The sequence below is a fragment of the Meriones unguiculatus genome, chromosome 4 (genome assembly GCF_030254825.1).
Source record: "Meriones unguiculatus strain TT.TT164.6M chromosome 4, Bangor_MerUng_6.1, whole genome shotgun sequence".
Classification (NCBI taxonomy): domain Eukaryota; kingdom Metazoa; phylum Chordata; class Mammalia; order Rodentia; family Muridae; genus Meriones; species Meriones unguiculatus.
The window spans coordinates 8,080,001-8,106,185 of record NC_083352.1 but is presented as its reverse complement, the minus strand read 5'-3'; the positions used below and the strand labels follow the sequence as shown (position 1 = coordinate 8,106,185).

The following is a 26,185-nucleotide window of genomic DNA, read 5'->3' as shown; positions in this document are numbered from 1 at the left end:
GAACAGAGTTCCCTTCAGCTCAGTCTATGCAGACTAGGAAGGTAGAGCTTGCAACCCTGCCAGTAACCCCAACAGAACGTGCCTGGAGGTACATCTTCCCTCTCCCCAAAGGCAGGAGAGGGCAGCTAAGTTCCAGGGCCACCAGGCAGACCCCTGGCCTTGCCTGCCAGTCTGGATTCTCTATACTTCTGGTTTCAGAAGTCAGAGGCACATGATGCTTCTAAGGCAGGACTCCTGTCTCCTGCACCCAGGGAGCTACAAACAGCTTGTGACAGAGAGGTACATTTCCTTAACAAAAACCAAAACACCATTTACTTTTCTCATAGGCTGACCAAGAGGATGGCTATCCTAACACTGTCCCAAACCTAAGCATAAGAGCAGCACCCTGTTGCCCCCACAATTTAACCTCCACACAGATTCCCAAAAACACCATTGGCATCGCTTCCAGTGCTCTCTTGGTGGATCACAGAAGCACAAAGTCCAGACAGACAAAGAAGGAGACTTTTTATTAGCATCGTTACAGGCAATGCATTACGTGAGCTGATGCTCAGTGTACAACCCACCTATGCCTCAGGACAGGTCAGCAGTGTGAATCTACTATTGTACACAGTGCAGAAATAGGGCCACCCTGAATGCCAACAGAAGACTGGAAATCACTTTACAAAAAGTAAATAAAAATAATGCCATTTTCTATTTAGAAAAGTGCTAGCTCATTGGTGGCAGAGCACAGAAACACTGGTGGTTATGCCCCAGCCAGATTCCAGCCCTCTAGGCCAGGCAGCTCAAGCTAAGTGTCCAAAGGTTGACCCTGTGCGTGCCTGTGCAGCAGGACTCCCCTGCTTCGAGTTCTAGCTTCTGAAGTGTGCAACCTAACGATCAGCCACCCTCAACAAGCCCAAGTGTTTGGACCTTTTTAAAGAGATTCCCTTTGTAAGGCTTAAATCTGAGTAAAAGAATGAAGAAACCAAATACCAAATCTTAAAAAGTCAAATGAGTGGAGCCCGTGCCGATTCTGAAAAGCCTTCTTGTCCTCCTTAGAGCTCTACTTTGGTAACATTAACATTTAACCAGTTAGCAAAATATTTAACCCAGTTAGCAAAATTAACACCGTCATTTCAATAGTTATTCCTCTGTGCATAGTAAATGTTGCAAGATGAACTTCACATTTGATAAAGCAGATTTGAAAACAGTTTGCCAGAAAGTGTGCCTCCCTTCCACACCTATCTAAGCTCAGGGACATGAGAATAGGCCCCTGTGAGCCTGTGGTGCACCTGTCCACCAGGCTAGATGGTCTGGTAGCCAGCGTGACTCCTCTTCCTGCCGATGAGGTAGGCGATGAGGACGATGAGGACCAGCCCTGCCAGGGCACCACCCACAGCAATGGGGATCAGCATGTTGTTACCATCCTGCATACACTCTTCCACTGCAACAAAGACAGCCCAGTGTCTTCACCTCAGCTCCCACCCCAGCATGAGGGGAAAGGATGAGGCCAGGGCAGGGATGTCGAGGTCACCACCTTTGGGAAGTCTATAGATCATGAGTGGGTTTTTTTGCAGTTGAGTAATCACAAGCTCGCTCTACCCAGGGTTGAATGATGCTGACCACTCTGGACCAGTAGTCAGCTGTGCTGTACTTGGGCACAAGTCCCTCAAGACATGAAACTCCTTGGAGAGAGCTTTCAGAAACAGCCACTACTGTCATTTTCTACAATCTCTTTCCTTAGCCATGGCATCCTTGCCTCACATACCTATGCCTGCAGTTCCTTCCTCACAAGGGGAAATCTTAAGCTGGGATTAGGTCTTTGCAGAGGAAAAGGGTGTTTCCTACCCTAACATCCTGGCCCCACAAGAAGCTCGAAGATGCTACTATCCAATGGATGCTACTTACCAGACCCAAACCTGTCACTTTCAACTTTGAAGGCCTGGACCTGAATGCTGAAGACGTTAAGGGAAAACGCCTCAGTGACATAAATGTGCTCCTCAGTGTTGCACTTGTAGGAGTTTCCAACAGTGGCCTGAAGAGCTCTCAGTGAATAGTTGGAGGCGCTGAATGTGGGCTCTGCAATGCAATAGAGTCTGCTCAACCACAGGCTACAGTGGGTGAGCAGCACATGAACTGAAGGAAGGCAGAAAAAAGCCCATCTCACCTATGGCATCTGGAAGAGTCATGTTCAACTGGACTCCTTGCAGGAAAAACAGTTTGGAACTGGCATTCTGAAAGAAACGACAGCTGTCAGGCACTGGAGACCATCTAGAGTGGGCGTCACCTGGTCAACAGGATATCTACATAATAAAAACAGAGCAAACACTCTGCTCTTTCGTCAGTTCTTCAAGTTTTCTCTCCATTTACTTGTTTGTTTATTTGATTGCTTCAGTGTATTGCCCACAGGTATGTCTGGGTAAGAGTCTTGGATTCCCTGGAATTAGAGCTACAGACAAGTCATGAGCTGCCATGGGAGTGCTGGGAATCGTACCAGAACCCGAGTTCTCTGGAAAAACAGCCAGTGTTCCCTCCCAATCGCTGAGTCATGGCTCCAGCTACCAGACTTTTGTTTTGCTTTTTTTTTTTTTTTGGGACAGGGTTTCTCTGTGTAGTTGTGGCTGTCCTGGACTGGCTCTGTAGACTTCAAACTCAGATTGATCTGCCTGCCTCTGCCAATGCTGGGATTACAGGTGTGTGGCACAGCACCCAGCCAGACTTTTTTTTTTTTTAAATGTTTTTAAGGTTTGTTTATTTATTTATTATGTATACAATGTTCTGTCTACATGTACACCCGCATATCAGAAGAGGGCACCAGATCTCTTTACAGATGGTTATGAGATACCATGTGGTTGCTGGGAATTGAACTCAGGACCTCTGGAAGAGCAGCCCGTGCTCTTAAGCTCTGAGCCATCTCTCCAGCCCGACTTTTTTTTTTTTTTTATATACAAGTTGTTACTATGCAGCCCAGTGAGGTCTTTAAACTCATGTTCCTCTCAGTACTTGGACTAAAACAAGCATTGATATGTCCAACTGCTGAGACTGTTGGGTACCAGTTTATCCACTACAATTGAGACAACAACAACCATGCTATTAAAAATATATCTTTAGAATGGTACAGAAAGTTTTAAATCTAGTGTAAGAAATTATTATTAGTGAGTTCATTTGAATGACATTATTATAATATTTATTCTGGCTGGGGTATAGTTGGGGTGTAGGAGGGCCTGGGCACATACATGACCCAGCACTACAAAAACAAGGATACTTCCAAGTGCCATTTACACGATTCTACTTTGCTAACTATACATGTGACTTTTCCCAGGAGATGGTACAAGTGGTAGACAGAATGGCAGTGAGAAACAGGTGGCACACCCTGGCTTCACTCTGCTTTTTGCAGCCACCACCAAATACCTAGCCACAATAAGTCTTCTCAAATATGGGCAGAATAACTAAGTAGTGTGTATTTGCTGGTGAGAAGCAGAAGACTTAGAAGTCCTCTTATGTGGGGTGGGCATCATCTCTTCCTTCCTGAGGAAGCAGTGAATGCTTCTCCATGGTCACTCCAGCTCCAAATAGCCCGAATTCCTGGCTACCACCATACCAAGGGTGTGAAAAAGGTGGCACAACAGAAACCTATTGAATACACCCCAAATGACGAAAGAGAACAGAACCTTACCATCCCAAACTGCAACTCCAGGACACTGTTCTTGTTCCCCACTTTCAGGGTCACTGTTTTAACACTGCAGCTCCCATTATACGTGTCATTTGGGTTGACATTGAACGTTCTGGTTACAGTCTGACAAGAAAACAAGACATTACTCCAGGCTCTGGTGACCCTCTCAAAACACAGATGACACCACTAATAGCTGACGGAGCAGACACACACACTCTAACAAGTCAGGAGGAATGGTTAACCACACCTGTGCAGGTTTCTAGGTTCCCAAATAGTACCTGTTATTCAGAATGCTGTGCCTTGCATGGATGACTTGGACTGGACCACATGATAGCTATTCTTGGTGTCAACATCTGGAATTAACTAAAACCCAATGACTGGGTACACTTGTGAGGGATTTTTTTTCTTAATTCAATCATTTGAAGTGGTAAAATCTACTTTTAATCTGGATCCTTTAAGGTGGGAAGGTTCATTTTTAACCTGAGCCACACCTCATGGCAACCTATATAAAAGATGAGGAAGAAGAAAGCTTGTGCTTTGCCTGCCTGCTCTTGCTAAAGAGACCATTTCTTTGCTGGCATTACAGCCTACTTTGGAATTCTGGTGTGTCCAGAAGATGAGATGAGACATCCAAGCCTGTGAACTGAACAGATACTATATTCTTGATCCTTCTATTGGTAGACATTTTTCAAGTAGCTGGACCATAGCCTATAAGCCATTCTAATGACTCATTCTATATAGATAGATGATGGTTAAAATCAACATGGCTCCCACAGGCCCACAGGGAGTGGCACTATTAGGATGTATGGCATTGTTGGAGGAAATGTGTGACTTGGGGTGCTTTTGAGTTTTCAGAAGCTCAAGCCAGGCCTACTGGCTGTTTTTCCCTGCTGCGTGCTGATCCAGATGTAGAATTCTCAGCTACCTTAGCACCATGTCTGCCTACATGATGCCATGCTTGCCACCATAGTGATTATAGACTAAACCTCTGAAATGTAAACCAGCCCCAATTAAATGTTTTCCTTTGAGTTGCTGTGGTCATGGCGTCTCAGCAATAGAAACTCTAGGATATGTGTGTGTGTGTGTGGGGGGGTCTATTAAAATGGTTTACAAATATATTACACACATATAGAGGTTTAAGTTGTTTTGTTTGTTTTTCGAGACAGGGTTTCCTGTGTAGTTTTGGCTGTCCTGGACTCACCAGGCTGGCCTTGAACTCACAGCAATCCGCCTGGCTTTGCTTCCCTGAGTGCTCAAATTACAGGTGTGTGGCACCAGGCCCAGGGTAAACAGATAAGGAAAAGATAATGCTCCAACTAGGATAGAGGCACTTCTGTGAGGTGTTTAGTTAGCATCGTGGGCTTTCATGGGCAGATAATACATAGCCCAGTCAAACAAATGTACCCCAAGACTCAGAACAGTGGTCAGAGAGCAAGTGGGGCACATACTAGCTCTGCACCTCTTGGTCTGCACAACAGATAGCATACTAAGCAACAACCTGCGATGATAAAAGCAATCCCCCATTCCTCCCTACCATGTTGTCCTTCTTCAAGTAGGTGATGTTCAGCTGCAGTGCCATAGAGGCCAGCAGGCAGGTTCCGTTCTCACCAGTCACATTGTACTTGGACACATTGGGGTTTGTGGGCACAGGTGGTGGCGAGGGGCTAGGTGGCAATGTGGTCGGAGAAGGCCCATCCTGTGTGCAGCGTGTCTCTGCAGGGACAATACAGGCAGTTGGAAGGACAGTTCAAAGTCCAGCTTGCTTATCACCAACTATCCCACATGCTGGAGTACATGTCAGAACTGGAAAAACCCACTTCTGAACTCTGAAAGCCATTCCCCCAACCAGTGACTGCTAGGCACATAAGAAGCAGAAAGAGGCCCCAGAGCACGCTAGCCGCTTGTTGCCCCCACCCCCATACTCTTTCCACTTAGCCTTCCTTCTCAGTGGGCATGCAGGCATACAAAACCTATATTATGAGGCAAAGAGAAAGCCTCACCCTGCCGTGAGGGAGCAATGCCTAGGTCCTATCACATGCATGAATTCAAGTATTTACTGAGCGGTCACTGCTAGAAACAAGACTTGGGCTCTTGACAGTCAGGGCCTGGGCAGGCCTGCCATTTATAAGAACACATGAACTAACTACAGCCTAGTACTATCAGCAAGAATGTGCAAAAGCCTGCAGGGAAAGGGAGGGGAGGGGGTCTACTATTATAGGATGTTATTACTAACTTTTCAAAATCATGGAAGAATTCTCTCATATGTTTAACTTACACATAACAAACCTTCAAGATTAAAACATGAATAATTGGGCTGGAGAGATGGGCTTGATGGTTCTCACCATCTCCCACCGATCCAAGGGAGATCCAATACTTCTGGTTTCCTCAGATAGTGCACATACCCACACAAAGACACACACATTATTAAAAAAGAAAAAATCCCCACAATGATGACAAAAAGAGGCATGAACAAACAAGGCAAGAGAGATGGCTTAGTGATTAAGAACACACATTTTGTTTCCAGTACCCATGTTAAGCAGCTCACAACTGCATGTAACTACATCTTTAGCCTCTAAGGGCACCTGTACTTGTGCACAAACTCAGTCAACCCTCACCCCGCCAAACAAACAAATATCAGTCCACTGGTCAACTGGAAAGTCTGGTGCCTGGCAGATGCCCCTGAACCTGGTAAGACCTTGGTTGGGCTATCCTCGGGCCTGTAGCAGCACCATCTTCAGCCCATTTCAGGTTGAGTATGATCTGCCAGACCTGCTTCTACACACACATGTGCACAAAAACAAACAAACAAAAAACAAACCCCAGAAAAAAGGCCAGCTTCACCTATCCTGGCCTGTGCTTTACTTCCTCCTTAAAGATTTTATTTTTATTTTATGTATTTAAAGTGTTTTGCCTGCAGCTAGGCAGTGGTGGCACATGACTAATCACAGCACTTGGGAGGCAGAGGCAGATCTCTGAGTTTGAGGCCAGCGTGGTTCACAGAGTTCCAAGACAGTCAGAACTACACAGAAAAAAACCTATCTCAATTGCTATACTAACTCCAGCAATCGTCTGTGAAAACATAAAAAATGTGCTATGTAAGCATAAAAACTATGTTGCCAGACGGAAGATACGTTTCCTATGGGAATCCGCTTCCTGGAAGTCCCTAGCAAGAACCCTAACATGGCCATCTAAGCCAAAAGACATAGTCTAAGTCCCACGCTTACTTGATTGCAGGATTAAATTGATGAGCTTTTTTGCTGTTTCTCTATGATTCTTGGAATAGTACAATTAACTATCCAAGGAAACACATTGCTAATAGATTACTATACTAAAAGCTGTAGCAAATACGAGTAGAAGGAAAATGAAATTTTAGAGAGGTAATAAATCAGATTCAGCATCAAGAATTGCTTGTGGAAAAACCAAACATTGTAGGTACTAAAAGGACTGCCTCCCAAGGGTTGAGTTCTGATCTCCCCCCTACATGCATGCACTGTACTGGCACGTACGCACAAGCATGCGCGCGCACACACACAAAGTTATTTTTTTAAAAAGAAAAACTAACCCCACATTTGTACCACACACAACTGGCCTGGATAATCTGAAGCTTTGGCACTGCAGGTACTGGCTGTTCCCAACTTTTGTCAGTCTACCTAATTCATCCCCACAAGAAGTCTACATATGCATCTACGGAAAAGGCCCACTGCTGTAACAAGCCAAGTCTGTATGGAAGAGTAGAAGCAGCGAAGCTGGCAGAAGGACTTGACCCAAGTTACCATCTTGCAGAACCACCCAATTCTCCTAATTATGTGTGTGGGTTGTTATTTTACCCTTTGTTCTGTCAATAACACCTTTGTCATTGCATTGGGGAACAGAAAAGCCCATCTATGGGCTGAAGAGATGGTTCAATAGGTTAAGAAAACTTGTTGCTCCTCCAGAAGACCAGTTTTGTTTTGTTTTCCCCAGCACCCACTTGGTGGCTCTCAAGTGTCTTTAATGCCAGTGTCCAGATGATCTAATGCCCTCTTTTTGGCTATCTTGGATACCAAGCATGAACCCAGTGCACAAATACATATACGAGCAAAACACATACACATAAAACAAAACCATTTTTTAAAAAGGGAACCTTCTCCCACAAAAACCTCATACAACCAAAAAGACCAACTCTATTTGTGTCACGACAGTATATCAGAACATATTTTAGACTATGACTATCGCAACAACTGGGCTTTGCTTAAGTTAGTGCAAGAGCACCTAATGCAAGTGGTTATGTTGTCAGGTGCAGTGGTGCAAGCCTTTAGTCCCAGCACTTAGGAGGCAGAGGCAGGTGGATCTCTGTGAGTTTGAGACCAGCCTGATCTACAAAGTGAGTTCCAAGATAGTCAGAGCTACATAAAAGAGAGACCCTGTGCTAACAAAACAAAATGGGGTGACATGTCACAGCAAAGCTTCTAGATGCTATCCTTCACAATTAGCTTCATATGTAATAAAATACTTTCTTTTTAACTTTAGATGGCAGAATAGGGTCATCTGCTGAGAAAATACTCTTTATACGTGCTGCCTGCAAATGACATAGCACTGAGATAGCACTTGAGTTAGCTCTATCCAGCGGTCACATCACAGTATTCATTAAGATTATTGAAGAGAGCTGGACGCGGTGGTACATGTCTGTAATCCCAGCACTTGGGAGGCAGAGGCAGATGGATCTCCTGTGAGTTTAAGGCCACCCTGGTCTACACAGTTTGTCCAGGACAGCTATGGCTACACAGAAAAACCCCGTCTCAAAACAACAACAACAACAAAATTACTGAAGAGACCTGAGAAGGAAATCAGGGCAAGCAGTCAGGTAAATCTTAAGCAAATCACATGACCTCACCTTTCCAACAGACAATTTGGGGCAAAGAAGCATCAGGGGCCCCAGGCTGGTCAACAGATGAAGGCCAGGAATTACACCTCCTCAGAAAGGTAAAGTCAACTTGAGATTGTCTGGTCTGAACAAACTATTCTGCGCGTAGAGTGTTATGTTCCACACCCACAGGATCACACTGTACACTGGACAGATGACTGGGACAGCTTGTGTCATCTAACTTTCTATCCTCTGAGGATCCGCCCACTCTCACCTTCTTTAAAGGCTACTGTCTCTTAAAAGCAGAGAGGCTGCCAGACCAAGCTGCAGACTCGCCCCACTGTGGAGTGTGTCCCCTGTAGGGCCTCACCCAGCACCTTACCTTCCTTGCTGAAGTTGCCATTTGGCAGGTAGGCCTGGATAGTGGAATTAAGGAGGGTGATGGTCACGTTGCCCATGTAGACCTGGATAGCACTGAAACATCGGTACGTCTTATTGATGTCTGCCTTGATGTCAGTTATGGAGTCCACGGTGTAGATCCCTGCATCCCAATCAACAAATAAAACAAAACACAATTTTTAACTATTTGCAGTACTTAGTTAAAAGAGACTTAATTACTACCATCTTGTATTATTTTCTTTCTTTTGAAGCTCAAGAACAGTTTTGTTGGCCTTTCAAAGAAAAACGCCAGGGCAGGCAAACTGTAAATTTCAGAGACTGAGGAAAGAAAGCAGAGAAGAGGAAGAGGGAATCCATGCCATGTACTGTTGAGCCAACATGCAGTCAGACACACAGTGGCTAGTGAAAAAGCCTCAAGTACCAGAGAAAGCACACTTAGGCTCTAGCAAGCATCTAAAAGAAAGGACAAGAAAGGGAAGTCATGATTCAGAAAGGCAGGCATACGTAACAGACCCTCATGGCACGTGGAAAGGCCAGTTCTCTACCCCTCCCTTTGGTTTTGCGTTTTATCACAGAGGTCTTACCCTTGGTGCTGGCGTTGGGAAAATGTTGTGTGTCTGACAAGTTATAAGTAAAATACATGTGCTGGACACTGTAACGTGTTGCATCTCTTGTGAAGTTGAGCTTCAGTAAATATCCTCTTTCAAAAGCAATTGCAAGTCTGGGTTCAAAAGCATTTTCTCCACCACAAGAACTGCTATTTTTCAGTACTTCTGCAGAGGACGGCAGGAAAATGGTCGAGTTCTAGAACAAATACAATTCCGTCGATACTCCATGAGAATGTATGCTAAAGAGACAACTGCCAAAGACATATCTATATGCACACTGATAAAAATCGGAACCTTCAGCCAATGTTGAAGCAGTCACTCACAAAAGATACTTTACTTGGGTAGTATTTGTACAAATTGGTAGGATACAATATAACTCCACACATGCAAACAATGTGTACAGATTAAACCAGGGTGGTCACCATTTCTACCTCCTTCAAACATTTCTGAATATTCTGAAATACTAACTGGCTATGACAGGTGCACGGACAAAGTATTCTACAAGTTCTCAAGTTGTAAGGTAACCAATAAGAAGCTCACTTCAGTGTCACTAACAGAAACAGGCTGACAAGTGAATCAAGTGTGAGAGGACTGACTTAGTCACAGTTAAAATCTGTTTCTCATTCACTGTGTGCACACCTTAATTCTAGTACTCAGGGGAAGGCAGGAAGATCATAAGACTGAGCCAATGCTTTGTAATAAAACATAACATAAATATAAAAAATTTTAAACTCTACTATTAAACTAATTTCAACTTATAACAGAATCAAAGCTAAAATTACCTTGAAAGTAAAGAATCTAACTTGATAATATTACTATTTTTGGAACAAAAAATATCTCACATAAGACAAATAAAAAGCAGAGGCAGGCAATATGGCTCAGCGGGTAAATGCACCTGCCATCAGACCCAACAACACTGAGTTCAAATCCCAGGACCCACATGTTAGAAAGACTAATTCTCCCAAGTTGTCCTCTGGCTTCTACCCATTCTCTCTCTCTCTTTCTCTCTCTTTTTCTCTCTCTCCTTTTAAAAGTAAACTAGAGAGGCTGGAGGGACTATCAGTGGTTACTGGCTGTTCTTCAAGAGGACCTAGATTAAATTCCCAGCATTCTCTAGGTGGCTCACAACTAACTTGAACTCCAGTTCCAGGAGATCTGATTCCTCTTCTGGCCTTTATGGGCACTGCACAGACATACATGCAAACACTGATTTACAAAAATAAATAATTTTTAAAAACGTAAATTAGAAGCTTGTAAAGTCTTGGAGCAGTATTTACTATTACAAGGCATTTCTCTAAAAGCAGGTCTTTCCACATTAACATGTTAACGAATACAAATGAGTACCCACTGCTCTCCAGCACAGAACTGAGTGCTGCTGTATGGGCCGTGGAATGGACAAGACAGTTCCAATCAAGAACTGAAAACAAATGTAACTCAGGGCTGAATTACTAAGACAAGACTTTGCATAGCCGAGGCTAGGCCTGAACTCCTGGTCCTTGTTAAGTTGTAAGATTACAGGTGTGGTGTATGTCATGAGTCAGGGACGTACTTAAACGGGTAATTACACATAATGAATGTGTGAAATGCCTACTGACAGGTAATTGAAAGAAAATAAAATACAGTAGGCAACTCATCTGCTAGCCATCTAAGAACTGTAGAAACACAAACTTGCTTTAATGTAATCACTAAGAATGTATTTTTGTTTGTTTGCTAATTTGTTGAGATAGGGTCTCAATGTGTGGTCCTGACTGACTCAGAACTCTCAGCCTTGTAGGCCAGGCTGGCCTGCCTCTGCCTCCTTCTGGGTGCTGGTACTAAAGGTGTGTGCCACTATTTCAGCCCACTTAGAGCATCTTTCTTAAAGGAAAACAGTCGGCAGCACTGCTCACCAAGCCACCACTTAGAATACATCTCTTGGGATACAGTGATATTCTGAAGCAAATGAAGCAGATCAAATAAATCTAGAGCTTTTTATTGAACATGAAAAATATAAGCAAGCTAACCAAGGAGCACCGGGGAAGCTTAGCAAACTCGCCGTTTATTATTGCGGTAGTACAAGGTGAGTGTAAAATAACCAGGAAGAAATTCAGAAAATGTTATCATTCCACAGTAGTTTGTTGCACAGAAATTACCGACTGCCCTAGATGCTATATGCACAAGTAAGAAGGCTAGACTCAAGTAGAGTAATTTTTCAGTCTCACAAATGTTGTTTTCTCCTACCTGAGAACCATTTCCAGTCTCATAGGTGATGAGGAAGGAGGCAGAGAAGTTGGCCATTATACAAGCCGTGCCATTGTCATCTTCCACCACAAATGCCGAGGCACCATGTGCAAGGCCTGCTGCTTCCAATAAAGAAGAAACAATCAGACATTGACTTCAAAGCACAACTGGTATTTCTTGTTTTCTGAACCTTTTATTAAGATTCACCATGTTCGGTAAACAGTGAACTACACAAGTGAGTCACAGGAAGGTGTTCCAACCCTGGACTCCATAGAAAACTACCTTTTTAAGGCTGACCTCAACTTGCCACCTCCACCTAAAGCTCCTGAGTGTCATCATCAGAGTACTTATCCTAGGCACATGCCCCTCAGAGAAGCTCCTGTAAGATGTGATGGGGCCTGTGTCCCAGCCTACTCAGAAACCCAGGACAGTCCGTAGTATTCTCTCTTTAGTCCTAAACTAGTAGTGAACAGTCTGGCTCATCTTTACCTCTCAGACCAGGAGTGCAGTGAGAGTTATGAGCTCAGAAACAGCACCTGGATTCCATCAGCACATGGCTGAGAGACAATGGGCACATCCGCAACCCATATATTTGAGGGCTGCCATATCTGTGGAGGTTCAAGGACATACAGAAGCTCTAAAGATTGTCTAGTGAATAATGATTCTTCTAGAACATTTGCTTTCTGGCTTGCGAAATAAAGCTAATAAATTTCACCTATAACCCTAACACTGGGGAAGCTGAGGCCAGAACATCAGTCTGCCAACCTGCAGGCCAGAGGAGACCTATTTACAAACTAACACCCCCTCTACTCTACTCAAGATGCCCAGCAGCAAGTTAAAAGAGCAGTACTTTTAGCTGGGCATGGGGGTGCGCAACTTTATTCCCAGCACTCAGTGGATCTCTGAATTTGAGGCCGGCCTGGTCTACATATAGTAAGTTCTAGGACCACATAGTGAGACCTGTCTCCAGAAAAAAAGGCAGCAGAGGTGGGGGCAGTGGGGTAGCACAGTACTTTGACAACTATTAAGTTTCTTTACAGTTTACAAATGAACAAAACCAGCTACTTTTGCTCATTCCAAAGCCAGACAACTACATAGGCTGTTTCAATGACAGGTGGCATACTGTCACCTGTCTCTGCTGCTATAAGCTTGCACACACTCTTCCAAGGACAATGACACAGGAGTCTGAGGTGTCTACTTGGGAGTATGAGGCAGGAAGATCACCACAAGTTCCAGACTAAGATATTCTATAGAGTAAGTTCAAAGCCCATGAAGGACACAGACTATCTTAATTAAAAAAATCTTACTGCCTGAGAAAACAAATGGACTTCAATGAGCTCAATTTATTTCACTCTTGAAAAAAGTTAAGTATTTTAGAATAACTACTATTCAAATTCAAGAGCCTAAATAGAAATCATACACCCCTTTCTTTGGTATGTATGTTCAAAGCAAACACTGAAATCCGTATTAAAAACCTGCCACAGGGGGAGGAAGAAAACTGCAGCATACATCCAGAGAGGCCTGTGCACTTCATAACAAGGAAACCTATTAAAAGCATTTCCAATGGCTGAATATTATACCGTGAAAACAGAGAAGGGCTGGCAAGATAGCTTAGCAAAGGCATGTACCACCAGGCCTAGATGCTAGAGACAATGCTCTGGCCTCTACATACCTCTGGCACATGTGTGCCTACACATACATACACATACAAAATAAAATGTAACTCACAGAACCCAAAAGATCCCATCATACCTTATTTTCAACACTGGATGGAAATTTTTAGAAACAGAGTTGGGGGCTGAAATAATGGCTTAGCTTTTGTAGAGGACATAGGTTCGGTCCCCAGCACCGACACTGCAGCCCACAACCTTCTGTAATTTCACTTCCTCGGGATCCAGTGCTCTCTTCTCATCTCCAAGGGTAACTAATACACACAAACCCTCCCAAACACATGCACATAAAAATAAAAATTTTGAAAACACAACATGGCTATCCTAGTAAGAGTTACTATTGCTATGACCAAAAGCAGCTTGCAGAAGGGTTTATTTGGCTTTCACTTCTATATCACTGTTCATTACTGAAGGGAGTCGGGACAGGAACTCAAACAGGACCTGAACCTGGAGGCAGGAGCTGATGCAGAGGCCACGGAGGGGTGCTGCTTATTGGCTTGCTACGCACTTTTGTATTATAGAACAAAGGACCACCAGCCCAGGCATGGCACCACCCACAATGGGCTGGACCCTCCCCCACCAGTCACTAATAAAAGAAAATGCCCTGCAGGCTTGCCTACAGCCCATCTTAGGGAGACATTTTCTCAGTAGAGGCTCTTGCTTGTGTCAAGCTTACACAAAACTTACCAGCATAATGGCTAAATTGTAGTGGCATATACATGTAACCCCAGAACAAGACAGGCAAAGGCAGAAGGATCAGACAAGTATTTGGCCAACCCACTAGGCCAGCCCATAGCTACATACCAAGTCCCTGTTTCAGACAAACAACTGAAAATAGGGATCAGAGAGATAGCTCAATGGTCAAGAGTACTTACTGCTCTTCCACAAGACCCAAGTTTGAGCTCCAGCACCTACATCAGGTAGCTCACACCCTCTTGTAACTCCAGTTCTAGGGGGTCCAACATCTGGCCTCTGTGAGCATCCCTCACACATACGCAAAATAAAGTAGAAAGACTTGCAGCCTGACTGAGGGCAGGAAAAGTCACTACTGCAGGCCTAAGACTTTCTTGGCTTATATGCCTTTAGAAGGATCTGAGGTCACACTCAACACAGCAGATGTCCCCATGGGAGTACACAGTCCAGCTCTGCCTAATCTGTCTTTTCATGAGTTTTCTTGTAATTGGTTAATCATCCCCTCCCCTAATCTAGTAAACATGTATATTCAGAGGAAAACAAGTATTACTAAAATTTAAAATAAATTTTATGGCTCTTGAGAACACACCCTTTCCCAGCTAACTGCTCCCATTCTCTGGTGCCTTTCTCTTAATAAGCCATCTTTAACATTACTACTACCACCTTAAAAAAATAAAATGGGGGTAGACAGGGACTAGAGAGACAGCTCAGAGGTGAAGAGCACTGGTTGCTCTTTCAGAGGACCCAGGTTCAGTTTCCAGCAACAACATGGCAGCTCATAAGAATCTATAATCTAGTTCCGCAAGATCTGAAGTCCTCTTCTGGCCTCTGTGGGCGCTGCATGCACACAGTGCAGACATACAAGCAGACAAAACACTCATGCATAAAATAGACAAAGCTAAAATGTTTAAAATAAAACAGGGGCTAAAGAGATGGCTTAGGGATTCAGAGCACTTGTTATTGCAGAAGACCTGGGTGATTCTCAGCATTCACACAGTGAATTTATAATTCCAGTTGCAGGGGATCCAATGTCCCCTTCTGACCTCGGCAAGCACTAGGCATATACATGCAGGCAAAACACTCATGCACATAAAACATATCTTTTAGAAATTGTCTAAAAGGCATGCAAATTTTAAACCTTCTAACAAAAAGAGCAATTTTCTAATTTGTTAAGATGCCTACAACAATCCTGGGACTGGAACAGGGGCAGCTGCCAGGAGTCCCCACCTGCCTGCTAAGGACCTGCTCCTTTCTCCAGGGGTCAAAGAGCAATGATGGCTAGTTCTTTTAAAACACACTTGTGGAAACTCCCTTCCCTGCAACTAGTAAGGCAGAGGGAAGCACACAAGCTTAAGTCAGAAGCTCTCCACCAGTTACTAGCTACGTGACCTTGGAGCCAGTAGCAACCACCTAACCACCTTGAGGTTACACAACAGAGAACAGGAAGAGCACAGAACCTCAAGGCTGGCTGTCAGAGTGTCTCATCAGTTCACCACTTAATCAAAAAGCCTTGCTTCTCAATCCCTTTTGTTCTGGGGGCTCTCTTGCTTCTTTGCACAGGATTTACTAGGACTCTTGGACTCAAGTGTGTTGCCACCAGGAAGACCTCCTTAACAAGTACTTGTGACACATTTACTTTGTGACAAACATTTCTCAAAGCACTTTTCAATTAAATTACTATGACAACCCTAAAAGTTTGTTGTCACTGTGATTCCCTCCTATTGAGGTGAAGAGGCCCAGAGATACTAACTTGCTTCAAGGGCAAGGCAAGTGAGTAGCCCTTGTTTGCTTTGGTGTATGGCCTAATGACCACGTTGCATCTTCGGCACTTGGTGAATAAGTATTTTTGAAACCAGCTTGGATAACTTACATAGTGAGACCCTGTCACCAACCAACTACACCCTAAATTATCTTGGCTTCTTTCCTTCAAATCCAGTTTCTTATCTAGTGAAACACAATCACCTTTGAACACTTAACTAAAGGGCCAAAGTTCCAACTGCCACCTCTAGAGGGATGATGGCTAGCTTCCTCCCTGCTGGCTAGCATCCATAAGGCTGGTACATGCTAACTGGTACAGCAAACCAGGAGAAAAGTGACAAGTGCCTGCACATCTAGAAAGCTGCTTTTGCTTAATTCAGTTCAGGACTACTGCTTTAAAGCTAGTTCCGTGCACTCACATGTGTCTGGACAAAAGGCTGGGGCTCTAATTGAGCAAAGGAGACAGGCCATTCATTCCCAGTACAGGTATCAGTCTGCTACAATCTGCATACGCATAGCTAAAAGGCCAGGTCAAGATAACAATGTCTGAACTGGGTCTAACAGAATATAAATCCCAAATTACAAGACTATAGACCAGCAATCTAGTGAAGAATTCAAGATCCCACAATCCAGACTGACATTAATTAGCAAGGACTTCTCATACTTCTGGACTAACAGGGCTCATCCAGAAAGGGGAAGGTCATGGGGTTAGCCCATCAACTCAACAGTTCTATTAAGCAACCATACATACTAGTTTCAGTTCACACTCTGCTTTCTATTAAGCACTTAAACACACCGGAAGTTTGGAGGAGCTGGCAATTAATGTAGGAACAATTAACAATTCCGAAGTTATAGAACTTTTTTAAAGATAAAATTATTTTTGAAGCCACACAATTAAAACAAGGAAGATCTAAATTGAAGTTGCTCAAGTTCTTTTATGAAAGTTGGAACATAACATGGGGTAAGTATTCGGTGTCATAGATTTTTCCCCTATCCACTTTAATTCTGTTTTGAGACAGTGTCTCACTCTGTAGCCTAGGTTGGCCTCCAATTCACAGAAATTCTCCCACATCAGACTGCTAAGCGCTAGGATTACAGGCACAAGCCGCCACATCCAGTTTAAAACAAAACAAAACAAAACAAAACAAAAAAAAAAAAACGGAGGGGCTTTCACTGCCTAACCCAGGCTGACCTCCAATTCTAAATTCCCCTGCCCACAAGTCTAACAAGTGCGAGGCACCACAGGTTAGTTTCATTTATTTATTCCTTATTTATTTTATTTCTGCAGCAGTGTCTCTAGTCCCGTCTATCCTATAGCCCATTACGTAGACCACAACGGCCTGTTAAAGAGATCCTCTTGCCTTCCTAGCGTGAATTAAAGGTGTAAACCACCTTGCCAGCCAAAGCTTAGTTTTAAAAACATGAAATGAGGCCTGGCATGATGTCCCAGCGATTTAGTACCAACCAAGATTTGGGAAGCAGAGTCAGGCGGATACCTATGAGTTTCAGGACAGTATGTTCTACATAGTTGAAGCCCCCTTCCTTTTTTATAGTATAAACATTCTAAGGGTTTTAAGTATATTTGGCTGTGCTGGAGATTTACCTCCGGGCCCGTAAGTAATACTAATTACTGTAATGCTGAGTTACATCCCCGAGCCCTGTGAGCTCTTCTAATAAAGCCATTCTGACAGGACAGAACTTGTTTCAGCAATTCTTATTCTAGTTACAACTACTGAGCCATTAAGGGGCACAGGTCCCTTAACAAAGGCTTCCGATTTGAGACCGCCGAGTAAGCGCACCTCTCTTCTCTCATAGATGAGAGTTCACTTCACACAAGCAGGTAAAAAAAAAAAAAAAAAAAAATGAATTCCATAACGTCACAGTCACAGAGTCGTGGTGTCGGATGGGTCTTGAGAGGTGCTCGGGAATTCGTGAGCATGTGTACGGCCCAGGTGAGCTCTCGTCAGGCACCGCTCGGGGCCCGCAGAGGCTGGCACTGCAGCCAACCCCTCCGCGTTCCTGGGAAACAGCGGAGGTGAGGAAGGGCACCTCGGGCAGGGGCAGAGGCAGCCCCGTCCCTCTCACAACGCCGCTCAGGTGCAGGCAGCACCGCCTGCCAGAACTCCAGCCCCACTCTTTTCCGAGCGCCTCGGGCTGGGCTCCCCTCCCGCACCCGCGCCCTCAGGCCCGCGTGGGCTCCGAGGCGGCAGGCGCTACTGCGGGGCCGGCCGGCTCGAGGCCTATTCGACGACCGCGGCCCGGGCGGCCCCTTCCCTTCCCGCCCGGCCTGGCGCCCCGTTCCCGGCCGTCCCGAGACGCCGACCCCGCCCGGCCCTCCCAGGCTTACCCAGCACCAACAGGAGCAGCGGCCGCCGGGCGCCGGGGGCCGCCATGGCGCGACGCAGCCGAGGCCGGGGTGCGGCGGTTGCGCGGGCGGCGGGGCCGGCGGGAAGGCGAGTCCACTGACTCGAGAGGACCGGCAGCTGCGGCGCCGGCACCGAAGAGACCCTGAGGCCGGCAGCGCCTGTCACGTGAGCAGCGCCGCGCCCGCCGGTCACGTGAGACGAGGGGGGTCTCGCGAGAGCCTGCCTGGCCCCGGCCTTCTCACTTCTGGACGCTCCACTCGGCACGTGATGCCGACACGTGACTGTCGCGATCACGTGACCCCCAGGCCACGTGACGCCTTCCCTCGGGTCTTTTCCCCTGTGTCCTGAAATGGAAAGTAGGTTGTGGCTTTGAGAAAGGAAAGAAGAAACGTTGCCTGAGAAAGTGAGGGTGGAAACGGGAAGCTGTGAAGGCTGGAGCATGCAGCGCCTTAGGCCAGCTGCATGCGTCGTTCAGGTCCAAGCCAGCCTAAGGCCTGCAGCCCAGTCGTAGGTTGACATCCATGTTTAGGTCAATACCAGTGTTTACATCCAAGGACGGTGTGCATATCCATTCCAGGTGGATAAGGACAGCTAGACCCGTGGGCTAATCACAGGCTGGTCTCACTTTCAGGCTCACGGGCTACCTGTAGGCCCAGACCAGTGTCTAGGGTCAGCCCCAACTGTGTCCATGGAACAGGACACTCCTTAAGGACATGTAGGTGGTGGCAAGTGTTGAGAGTGTGGGAAGGACAGATTTCACTGTGTATTCCTAGCTGGCCTCAAACTCTGAGATCAGCCGGCCTCTCCGCCTTCAGAGTGCTGGGACTAAAGGTGTGCATCACCATGTCCAGCTAGAAATCCCTGAGTTTTAGCTTGAGGATGCCTCCTGTTTTAGATTTTTCATTCAAGCTGATTTTTTCCTCATTCTCAGAATTGTGGACCCAGTAACTGGAGGAGTTTATTCTTTGATCAGAGAACAAGAAACTGGCAGAGGGGCTGGAGAGATGGCTCAGTGGTTGAGGGCACTTGCTCTTGTGTAGGACCTTGGTTCCATTCCCACTGCACACATGGTTCACAACTATCCATAACCTCAGGTCCAGGGAATCTGATGCCCTCATCTGATTTCTGAATGTCCCATACATGCCCATGATACATAGGCATACATTCAAGTAAAACTCTCATCCACAAAATAAAAATTTAAAAAGAACCTGGAGACCTGTGACTCTTTAAAGAACAGGGTCTTCCTGACTCAGGCAATTGGGGTAGAGTGGGGAAAATGCCTCTTTAATTTTTCTTTTAACTATAAATCCACTGAATAGGGGACAGAGAGGTGGCTCAGCGGTAGGACACTTGCCTGGAGTGCATAAGACTCCGGGTTCCTTAAACCTCAGGAAACAACAAACAAAACTGGGCTGGGAGGAGGGTTCAGAGGGTAAGAGTGCTTGTGCAAGCGTGAAGACCAAATTCAAACCCCTAGCACAAAGCAGTCACCCAAGGGGACAGAACTAGGAGGATTCTTGGGGCTTCCTAGTGACCAGCCTTGGTCTAAGTTCATCGAGAGATCCTATCTTGAGGAATTAAGGTACAGAGCAATGGACCAGGACACCTGATGTCTTCTTCTGGCCTTATTCCTGGATAGAAAGGGTCCCACCCTATAAATTTATGGACATGAATTACATGTCCTTACAATAAAATCTTACCAGGAAAACGAGACCCAAGACTTACCTGACACAGACTGAGGAAAGGGTGTAACAACTTCCTTCCAAGACCCCATAAAGTTGGATGTCTATATGCAGGCTGCAGCTCCCACCAGTGTGTGCTCTGACCACCCAGTGTGTGTATCCAAAGCTGAGAGAAAACTCCCCAGTCCCTGGAGCTTAGCTGGGCTACGTCCATGCTGTATGTTAGGCCTGTTCGGCTCCTGTCTATGCATCCTCCCATTTTCCTGTCTGGTCTGCTGCCCATCACCTGCCTGTTCCTCTGTCTGGGCCTTGCCCTGCCTTCTCTACTGCTAGATTCAACTCTGCAGTTCCACTCTTAATCTGTGAAGCTTGGAGCCATTGCTGCTGCTTCATCTTCCTTGCAACTGGCTTTGACTAAATTAGTAAATTCTGATGTTGTAGAGTGACACAAAATGTTTCATACACAGGGTGCTAGAGACAATGAAGTTCATAGGGGTTCTTCCTTGTTCTGTTTTGTGCCAATTGTGGATGAGAAGGAGTGTGTGCCTACATGCATGCACGTGTGCAAATGTGCTTGCTTGTGTGTATAAGAGATTGATGTCTGGTGTCTTAATTTTGGATACAAGGTCTCTTGCTGATTTTGGAGCTCACATCTTTCAGCTATGCCAGAGTCCAGGGGTCTGTCTGCCTCTGGCATCTTTGGCTCTGGAGTTACAGGTTTTATCACGGCATGTCCAGTTTTTATGTGAGTGTTAGAATCCAACCTCCAGTCCTCATGCTTTTACATGAGGCGCACCTTACAGACTGAGTCATCTCCCCAGCCTCCAGCTCTGTGTGTTAACTTTCTGTGACCCAGCATTTGCCATCCTGGTTTCCAGCCCTTGTAGAGCCCATTCCAGTTTGACTTTGTTTAGGAATGAATTTTCACTGGAGAGAGTTCTAGGTTGATAATTTGTTTCATTAGTGTTTTTAAGTGAAGGATTCAGATTTCTGTGGCAACTTCCTCCATTGGAATGTGGTATGTGCTGGAAGCAGATCTCAATATTATTATCTCCTTATCTTTTCTTATCTGGAAAATAAGAAAACTAAAGCCCTGAGAACTTAAATGCTTTGCTCGGGGACACCAGCCTATCTAAGCCACAACTTGCACACTTCGCTCCCAGCTACATACCATATGCGCATCATAGCTGAGCATTCTTTCCCTCCAGTTTTCTCTAGGAACGTGACTACCCACTGTTCTTTCTTTCCCATGCCCTGGCCATCTTCCTTGCTGTCTTTGGATTAGGTTGTCTCCTTGACCTTCATCAGCCTGGTCTTGGTCTTAGACCTCTGCTGCTGATTGTTAAACCTGCCCTTCTCTAGATAACAGACCTAAGTTATTGTCCAGGCTTTTCCCATTGCAACACGCTTTCCACTCCTTCCTGAAAACTTCCTTCTTTGTGGGTTTCTGCTCCTCCATATTTTTCTGTATTGTCTCTCTACTGATGTAATTTGCTCCACTGGGCACCAAACATATACATTTGAGTAAGAATCTGCATTAAGAATGACTTTTGAAGTGTGGAGCCCCAGACTGTAGTGATGAAAACATGAAATAGTAATTGGTCAGGAAGATTTTAGCGGAAGGAATCCTGAAAGCAAACAGTCCCATTCTAGTCCTTGGCCAGAAGATGGGAATTTCTTCAGTTTTCTCCTGGCCAGAGACCAGTATTTTTTTTTTTTTTTTCTTTCTCCAAGCTACACATTGAAGATGTGGCTGGCTCTAGTCCACACCTGATCCCCTTTGGTGAACATTATTGGAACTAGATCTCTGGCTTTTCATGGTGGGAATGTGCTTTATCTAGTCCCCAATTTCAGCCATCCCCTAAGTGATTTTAGGGTCTGGCTTTGGGTGGAAACTTGACATTATAAGCTACTCAAAACATTAGGCTCTATTGTTTCTTCCCTTAAGCATTAATTCAGCAGGGCCTGAACATCTTCAGGCCTTGGAATTCTTTGGCCAGTCAGCCTCATGAACTTGGTGTGTTCCAGGTCAATGAGATGCTGCATCTCCCCTGCTCTCCTCAAAAAAAAAAAAAAAAAAAAAAAAAAAAAAAAAAAAAAGTAGACAGTGCTTCTTGAAAAACAACAGCTGAAGAGGTATCCAGGCCGGAGGATGTGCACCCAAAGCCAATTAGAACTAATGGTCTTCTGAACAGGAGGCCAAGTGTAATGACAATTTTGAAATTTTGGTTTCTTTAAAAAACATGGAAATACTATAAAAATATACTTTTGTTTTAATCCCAGGTGTGGGGATATAGGGCTGCTTCACAGCAACTATGATTTGCCCTGGGCTCTATTAGAGGTGTGGTTTTGCCAGCTACAGACAGTTTCTGCGATTGTGTGATGTCTGGGATTCTGAGGACTTTTAAGAGGAGACATAAATGCGAGAGCCCTGGGGCTCGTTGGTTGTTTTGTTGCCGTAGTCACTCATAACGAAGAAACAAGAAGAAATGAGAAATACTGACGGCGACTGTCCAGCTTGCCCAAGGAGCCTCTAACTTCCACATGCACACCATGGCATCCCTTGTTTGGGCACCCTCCCCCAACAAACAGCGTTTTTCTTGCAGAAAAGCAAGAAAGCATCATCTGACTTGGAAGCTACCAACAGGAACTGAGGAACACGGACAGGGTAGCATGTAGGTGACTTTCATCATAGATTATCTGGCAAGTTTAAAGACAGTGGAAGTCAACAGAGGGGCACATGTGGGGAGATGGCAGTAAAGGCTTCCCAGAGCATTACTGTGGGAGTCTAGTACACCCACCTTTGTACTGGGCCTCTAATGCCAGCCTCTCCCCTGTCCCACTCTTCCCACTAACCCTTGCACTGTCAGATGGTCCTAGTAAACCACTCTCCTCCCACAGCTGAGCTTCCCTGGCCTGTTCCACAGAGGCCAGGGTCACAGGTCTTGTTTCTTCCCAAGCACCCCACATGGAAACAGGCACTTTTCTCAGGAGTGCAGCAGCAGGGGGCTGGGTGGGGTGACTCGAACACAGCTCCTGACTTGATTCTGTCCCCCTCCATATGCCTAGGGAGACTGCCTGTCCCTTAAGTTCTTGAGACGCCTTCCATCCTGATTTTGGAATTGGAATAGGGGCTTTCCCTTCAGCCATGCTGCCCCAGGCCCTTCCCACCTCTGCTGAGCGCCTGTCTCGGTCAGGCACATATCAATGGATGTGAGCCTTCTCTCTACATTGTGACCACCTCTGGACACATCAGGTCATTCGCCTCTCACCCAGAAATTCCAGCCCACCTCACACTTCGCTGTTGCTGCTACTCCATTATGCTTGAGTGATATGCAATCCAAGCCATTCTCTCAGCTCTCTAATTTCACCTCCTGCATCTTGTCTCACATGGATAGTGTGGTTGCCAGTAGCTACATTCTCCGGACATTCTCCAGAAGTGGGCTGCTGTTCACTCTGTACTGACCTCCTGTCCTTCTCAGTCTCACTCACAGTCACTAGTGGGCCAGTGTCTTCCTGCCCACCTCAACCTGACTCCTCTCTCTGATGACCTGGACTTCCTGTCCTCGACCACTGGCACCACCTCTGTATGAGCTTGAGTTGGTGTGATCTTCCCACCTTCCCCTCTTGGGCGCAGAACTTTCACCCAGTGTACTGCTGGCCTGTTTCTCTGATGAGCAGAGATTTGATACCCTTTAAACTTATTGGTTCAATTTTTAAAAACTTTGTATGTGCATGTTTTGCCTGTATGTATGCATGTGCGCCATGTGTGTCCTGGTGTCTGTAGACATCAGAAAAGAGTGTTCAGCCTGTGACCTGCCCTGTGGTGCTAGGAGTGAATCCAGGTCCTCTTCAAGAACAAGTGCTCTCAACCGCTGAGCCACCTCGCCAGCATCCATTATCCTTCTCTCTTTCTTTCTTTTCTTTTTCTTTCTTTTCTTTCTTTCTTTCTTTCTTTCTTTCTTTCTTTCTTTCTTTCTTTCTTTCTTTCTTTCTTTCTTTCTCTTTCTTTTTTTTCTTCTCTTTCTCTTTCCTTTTTTTCCTTTCTCTCTCTCTCTCTTTCTTTTTCTTTTTTCCAGACAGGGTTTCTCTCTGTAACCTTGGTTGTCCTGAACTTACTTTATAAACCAGGCTAGCCTCGACCTCACAGAGATCTGTTTCCCTCTGCCTCCCTGAGTGCTGGGGTGACAGGTGTGAGCCACTGTGCCTGGCCCATTCTTCTTTTTCTTTTCTCTTTTTAAAATATTTTTGAATTTTAATTTTTATTAATTACACTTTATTCACTTTGTATCCCCCCATAAACCCCTCCCTCCTCCCTTCCCAATCGCACTTTCCCTCCCATTCTTATTTTTTTAATCAAAGTTCTTTCTCTTTCTTTCTAAAAAAGATGTGTGCCTGGGGGAATTCACATTAATATGTATTCGGGTGCCAAGGCCAGGAAAGAATGTTGGGATATTTTGGAACTGGAGCTGTATGCAGGTTGTGACTTACTTGAGACGGGTGCTGTGAAATGAGCCCAAGTCCTCTCCAAAGGCAGGAAGAGCTCTTAACCACCGAACCTCTCTTTGGCTCTTCCAAGATCTTTCTTTTTTCTTCCTTTCTTTTTCATTTTTCTTTCTCTCTCTCTTCCTTCCTGAACCCTTCTCTGTCTGTAGGCTAAACACCTAACACAGGGCATACAAGTAAAACTCCTGTGTCCTAGAATTGGGCTCCATGTAGAGAGCATGCCCTGGGTCCCATGCCAGCACCAAAAAGAGATGTAGTGGCTCATGTACACAATTTGAGATCAGGGGCTCAGTGTCATCGTCTGCTGCAAGACAGTTTGGAGCCAGCCTGGGCTACGTGAGACCTTTGCCGCTTCACTCTTTCACACACAAAACAAAAACAACTCAAACCACAAAATGCCATTAAATATTAATCCTATTCTAAAAAAGTGAATCTTACCAACTTATATTGGGAAGTTAAAGAGAAAGTATTTGGGGGCTGGAGAGATGACTCAGTGATTAAGGGCACTTGCAAGAGGGCCTGGGCTTGGTTCCCGGTGTCTATGTGGTGACTCCAATTCCAAAGGACCCAATGTTCTCTTCTGACCCCTGTGAAAACTCTGTGCACAGGATGCAGATGCAGATATGCAGGAAGTCATACACATAAAAATAAATCTGGGGTGGAGAGATTGCTCAGCAGTTAATAACATGGGTTGCTCTTCCAGAAGACCTGGGGTCTAGTCTCAGCACCCACATGACAGCTCACAACCATCTGTAACTCCAGTTCCAGTAGACCCAACTCCCACTTCTGACTTTTGCAGGCCCTAGGCACACACTTCGTACACAGACATCTGAAACCTGTACTACCTGGGGTTTTCTCTAGGCTCTAGAACAGAACGAGTTGGCTTACAGGCTTTGGACTCCAGCTCATCCAATGGCTGTTGTTTCCTGACAGAAAGCTCAGGAATCCAGTATGTCTCAGCTGGCCTGCACTATCTTGGAATCCTGAAGTAGGCTCTAATGTCAGTGAGGGATGCCTCCCTCAGCACCAGAGATATGAACTTGCTAGAAAGGATGAGAGCCAACAGGCAGAAAGCAAACATTTCCTTTTTCCATGTCCTTTATATAGGCTGTCACTAGGTGATGTCCAGATTTAGGGTGGGTCTTCCCACCTCAAATGACCTGGATTTAAGATGAGTCTTCCTATTTCATTTGATTCAATTAACCAAAAATACCTACATGTGTGCCTAGCTGCTTGGGATTTTTAGTTAATTCCAGATATAGCTAAGTTGACAACAAAGAACAGCCACCACACAAGCAAAACACCTATATATACTTTTTTTCTGAGACAGGGTTTCTGTGTAACAAGAACCCTGGCTGTCCTGTAGACCACTCTGGCCTCAAAATCAGAGATCAGCCTGCCTCTGCCTCCTGAGTGCTGAGATTAAAGGAGTGCATCACCACACCTGGCCCTATACACATTTTAAAAGAAATCTTTAAAAAATATTTTGTGCTTATGGAGTTGGTTCTTAATTCCATCAGGTAGATTTCTGGGATTGAACGCAGGTCAGAGTTGGTAGCAATTGCTTTTACCCACACAGCCATCTTGGTGGCACCTAATCTGTATTTTAAAGTGAAAGACAATTCTCATCTTTTTTTCTTTTTTGAGGGCTGGATGTAACTAGGGGCTTTGCTAACAAAGCACGCTGGGCAAGAGCTCTACCAGTGAGCTACATCCTCAGCCTCCCCCCCCCCCCTTTTTTTTTGTTGACAGGGTTTCTCTGTGTAGCTCTGGCTGTTCTGGAACTCA

The 26,185-nt window shown here is 45.2% G+C and overlaps 1 protein-coding gene across 2 annotated transcripts; it reads right to left on the bottom strand.

Moving 5' to 3' along the window:
- Positions 1-491: 491 nt before the first annotated feature.
- Lamp1 (lysosomal associated membrane protein 1) lies at positions 492-18,462 on the bottom strand. 2 transcript variants are annotated; one of them, XM_021655316.2, is made up of 9 exons: positions 18,191-18,462; positions 11,723-11,844; positions 9,479-9,698; positions 8,878-9,036; positions 5,187-5,365; positions 3,656-3,775; positions 2,147-2,213; positions 1,888-2,058; positions 492-1,423 (listed from the first exon to the last, which is right to left on the bottom strand). In XM_021655316.2, the coding sequence occupies exons 1-9, from the start codon at positions 18,234-18,236 to the stop codon at positions 1,284-1,286; spliced, it is 1,224 nt and encodes a 407-aa protein (XP_021510991.1). In that variant the 5' UTR covers positions 18,237-18,462; the 3' UTR covers positions 492-1,283. The 2 variants fall into 2 exon arrangements, with proteins under 2 accessions (XP_021510991.1, XP_021510992.1); XM_021655317.2 differs by having other exon boundaries at positions 11,723-11,841.
- Positions 18,463-26,185: the final 7,723 nt, after the last annotated feature.

Bases quoted from the DNA above. Each gene is read 5' to 3' on its own strand.
- Lamp1 (XM_021655316.2), bottom strand. From the start codon at position 18,236: ATGGCGGCCCCCGGCGCCCGGCGGCCGCTGCTCCTGTTGGTGCTGG. The intron at 9,037-9,478 runs GTAAGACCTCTG...ATTGGGATGCAG, and splicing joins TCCCAACGCCAGCACCAAGG to GGATCTACACCGTGGACTCC. The intron at 1,424-1,887 runs GTAAGTAGCATC...TCTTTGTTGCAG, and splicing joins AAGTGACAGGTTTGGGTCTG to TGGAAGAGTGTATGCAGGAT.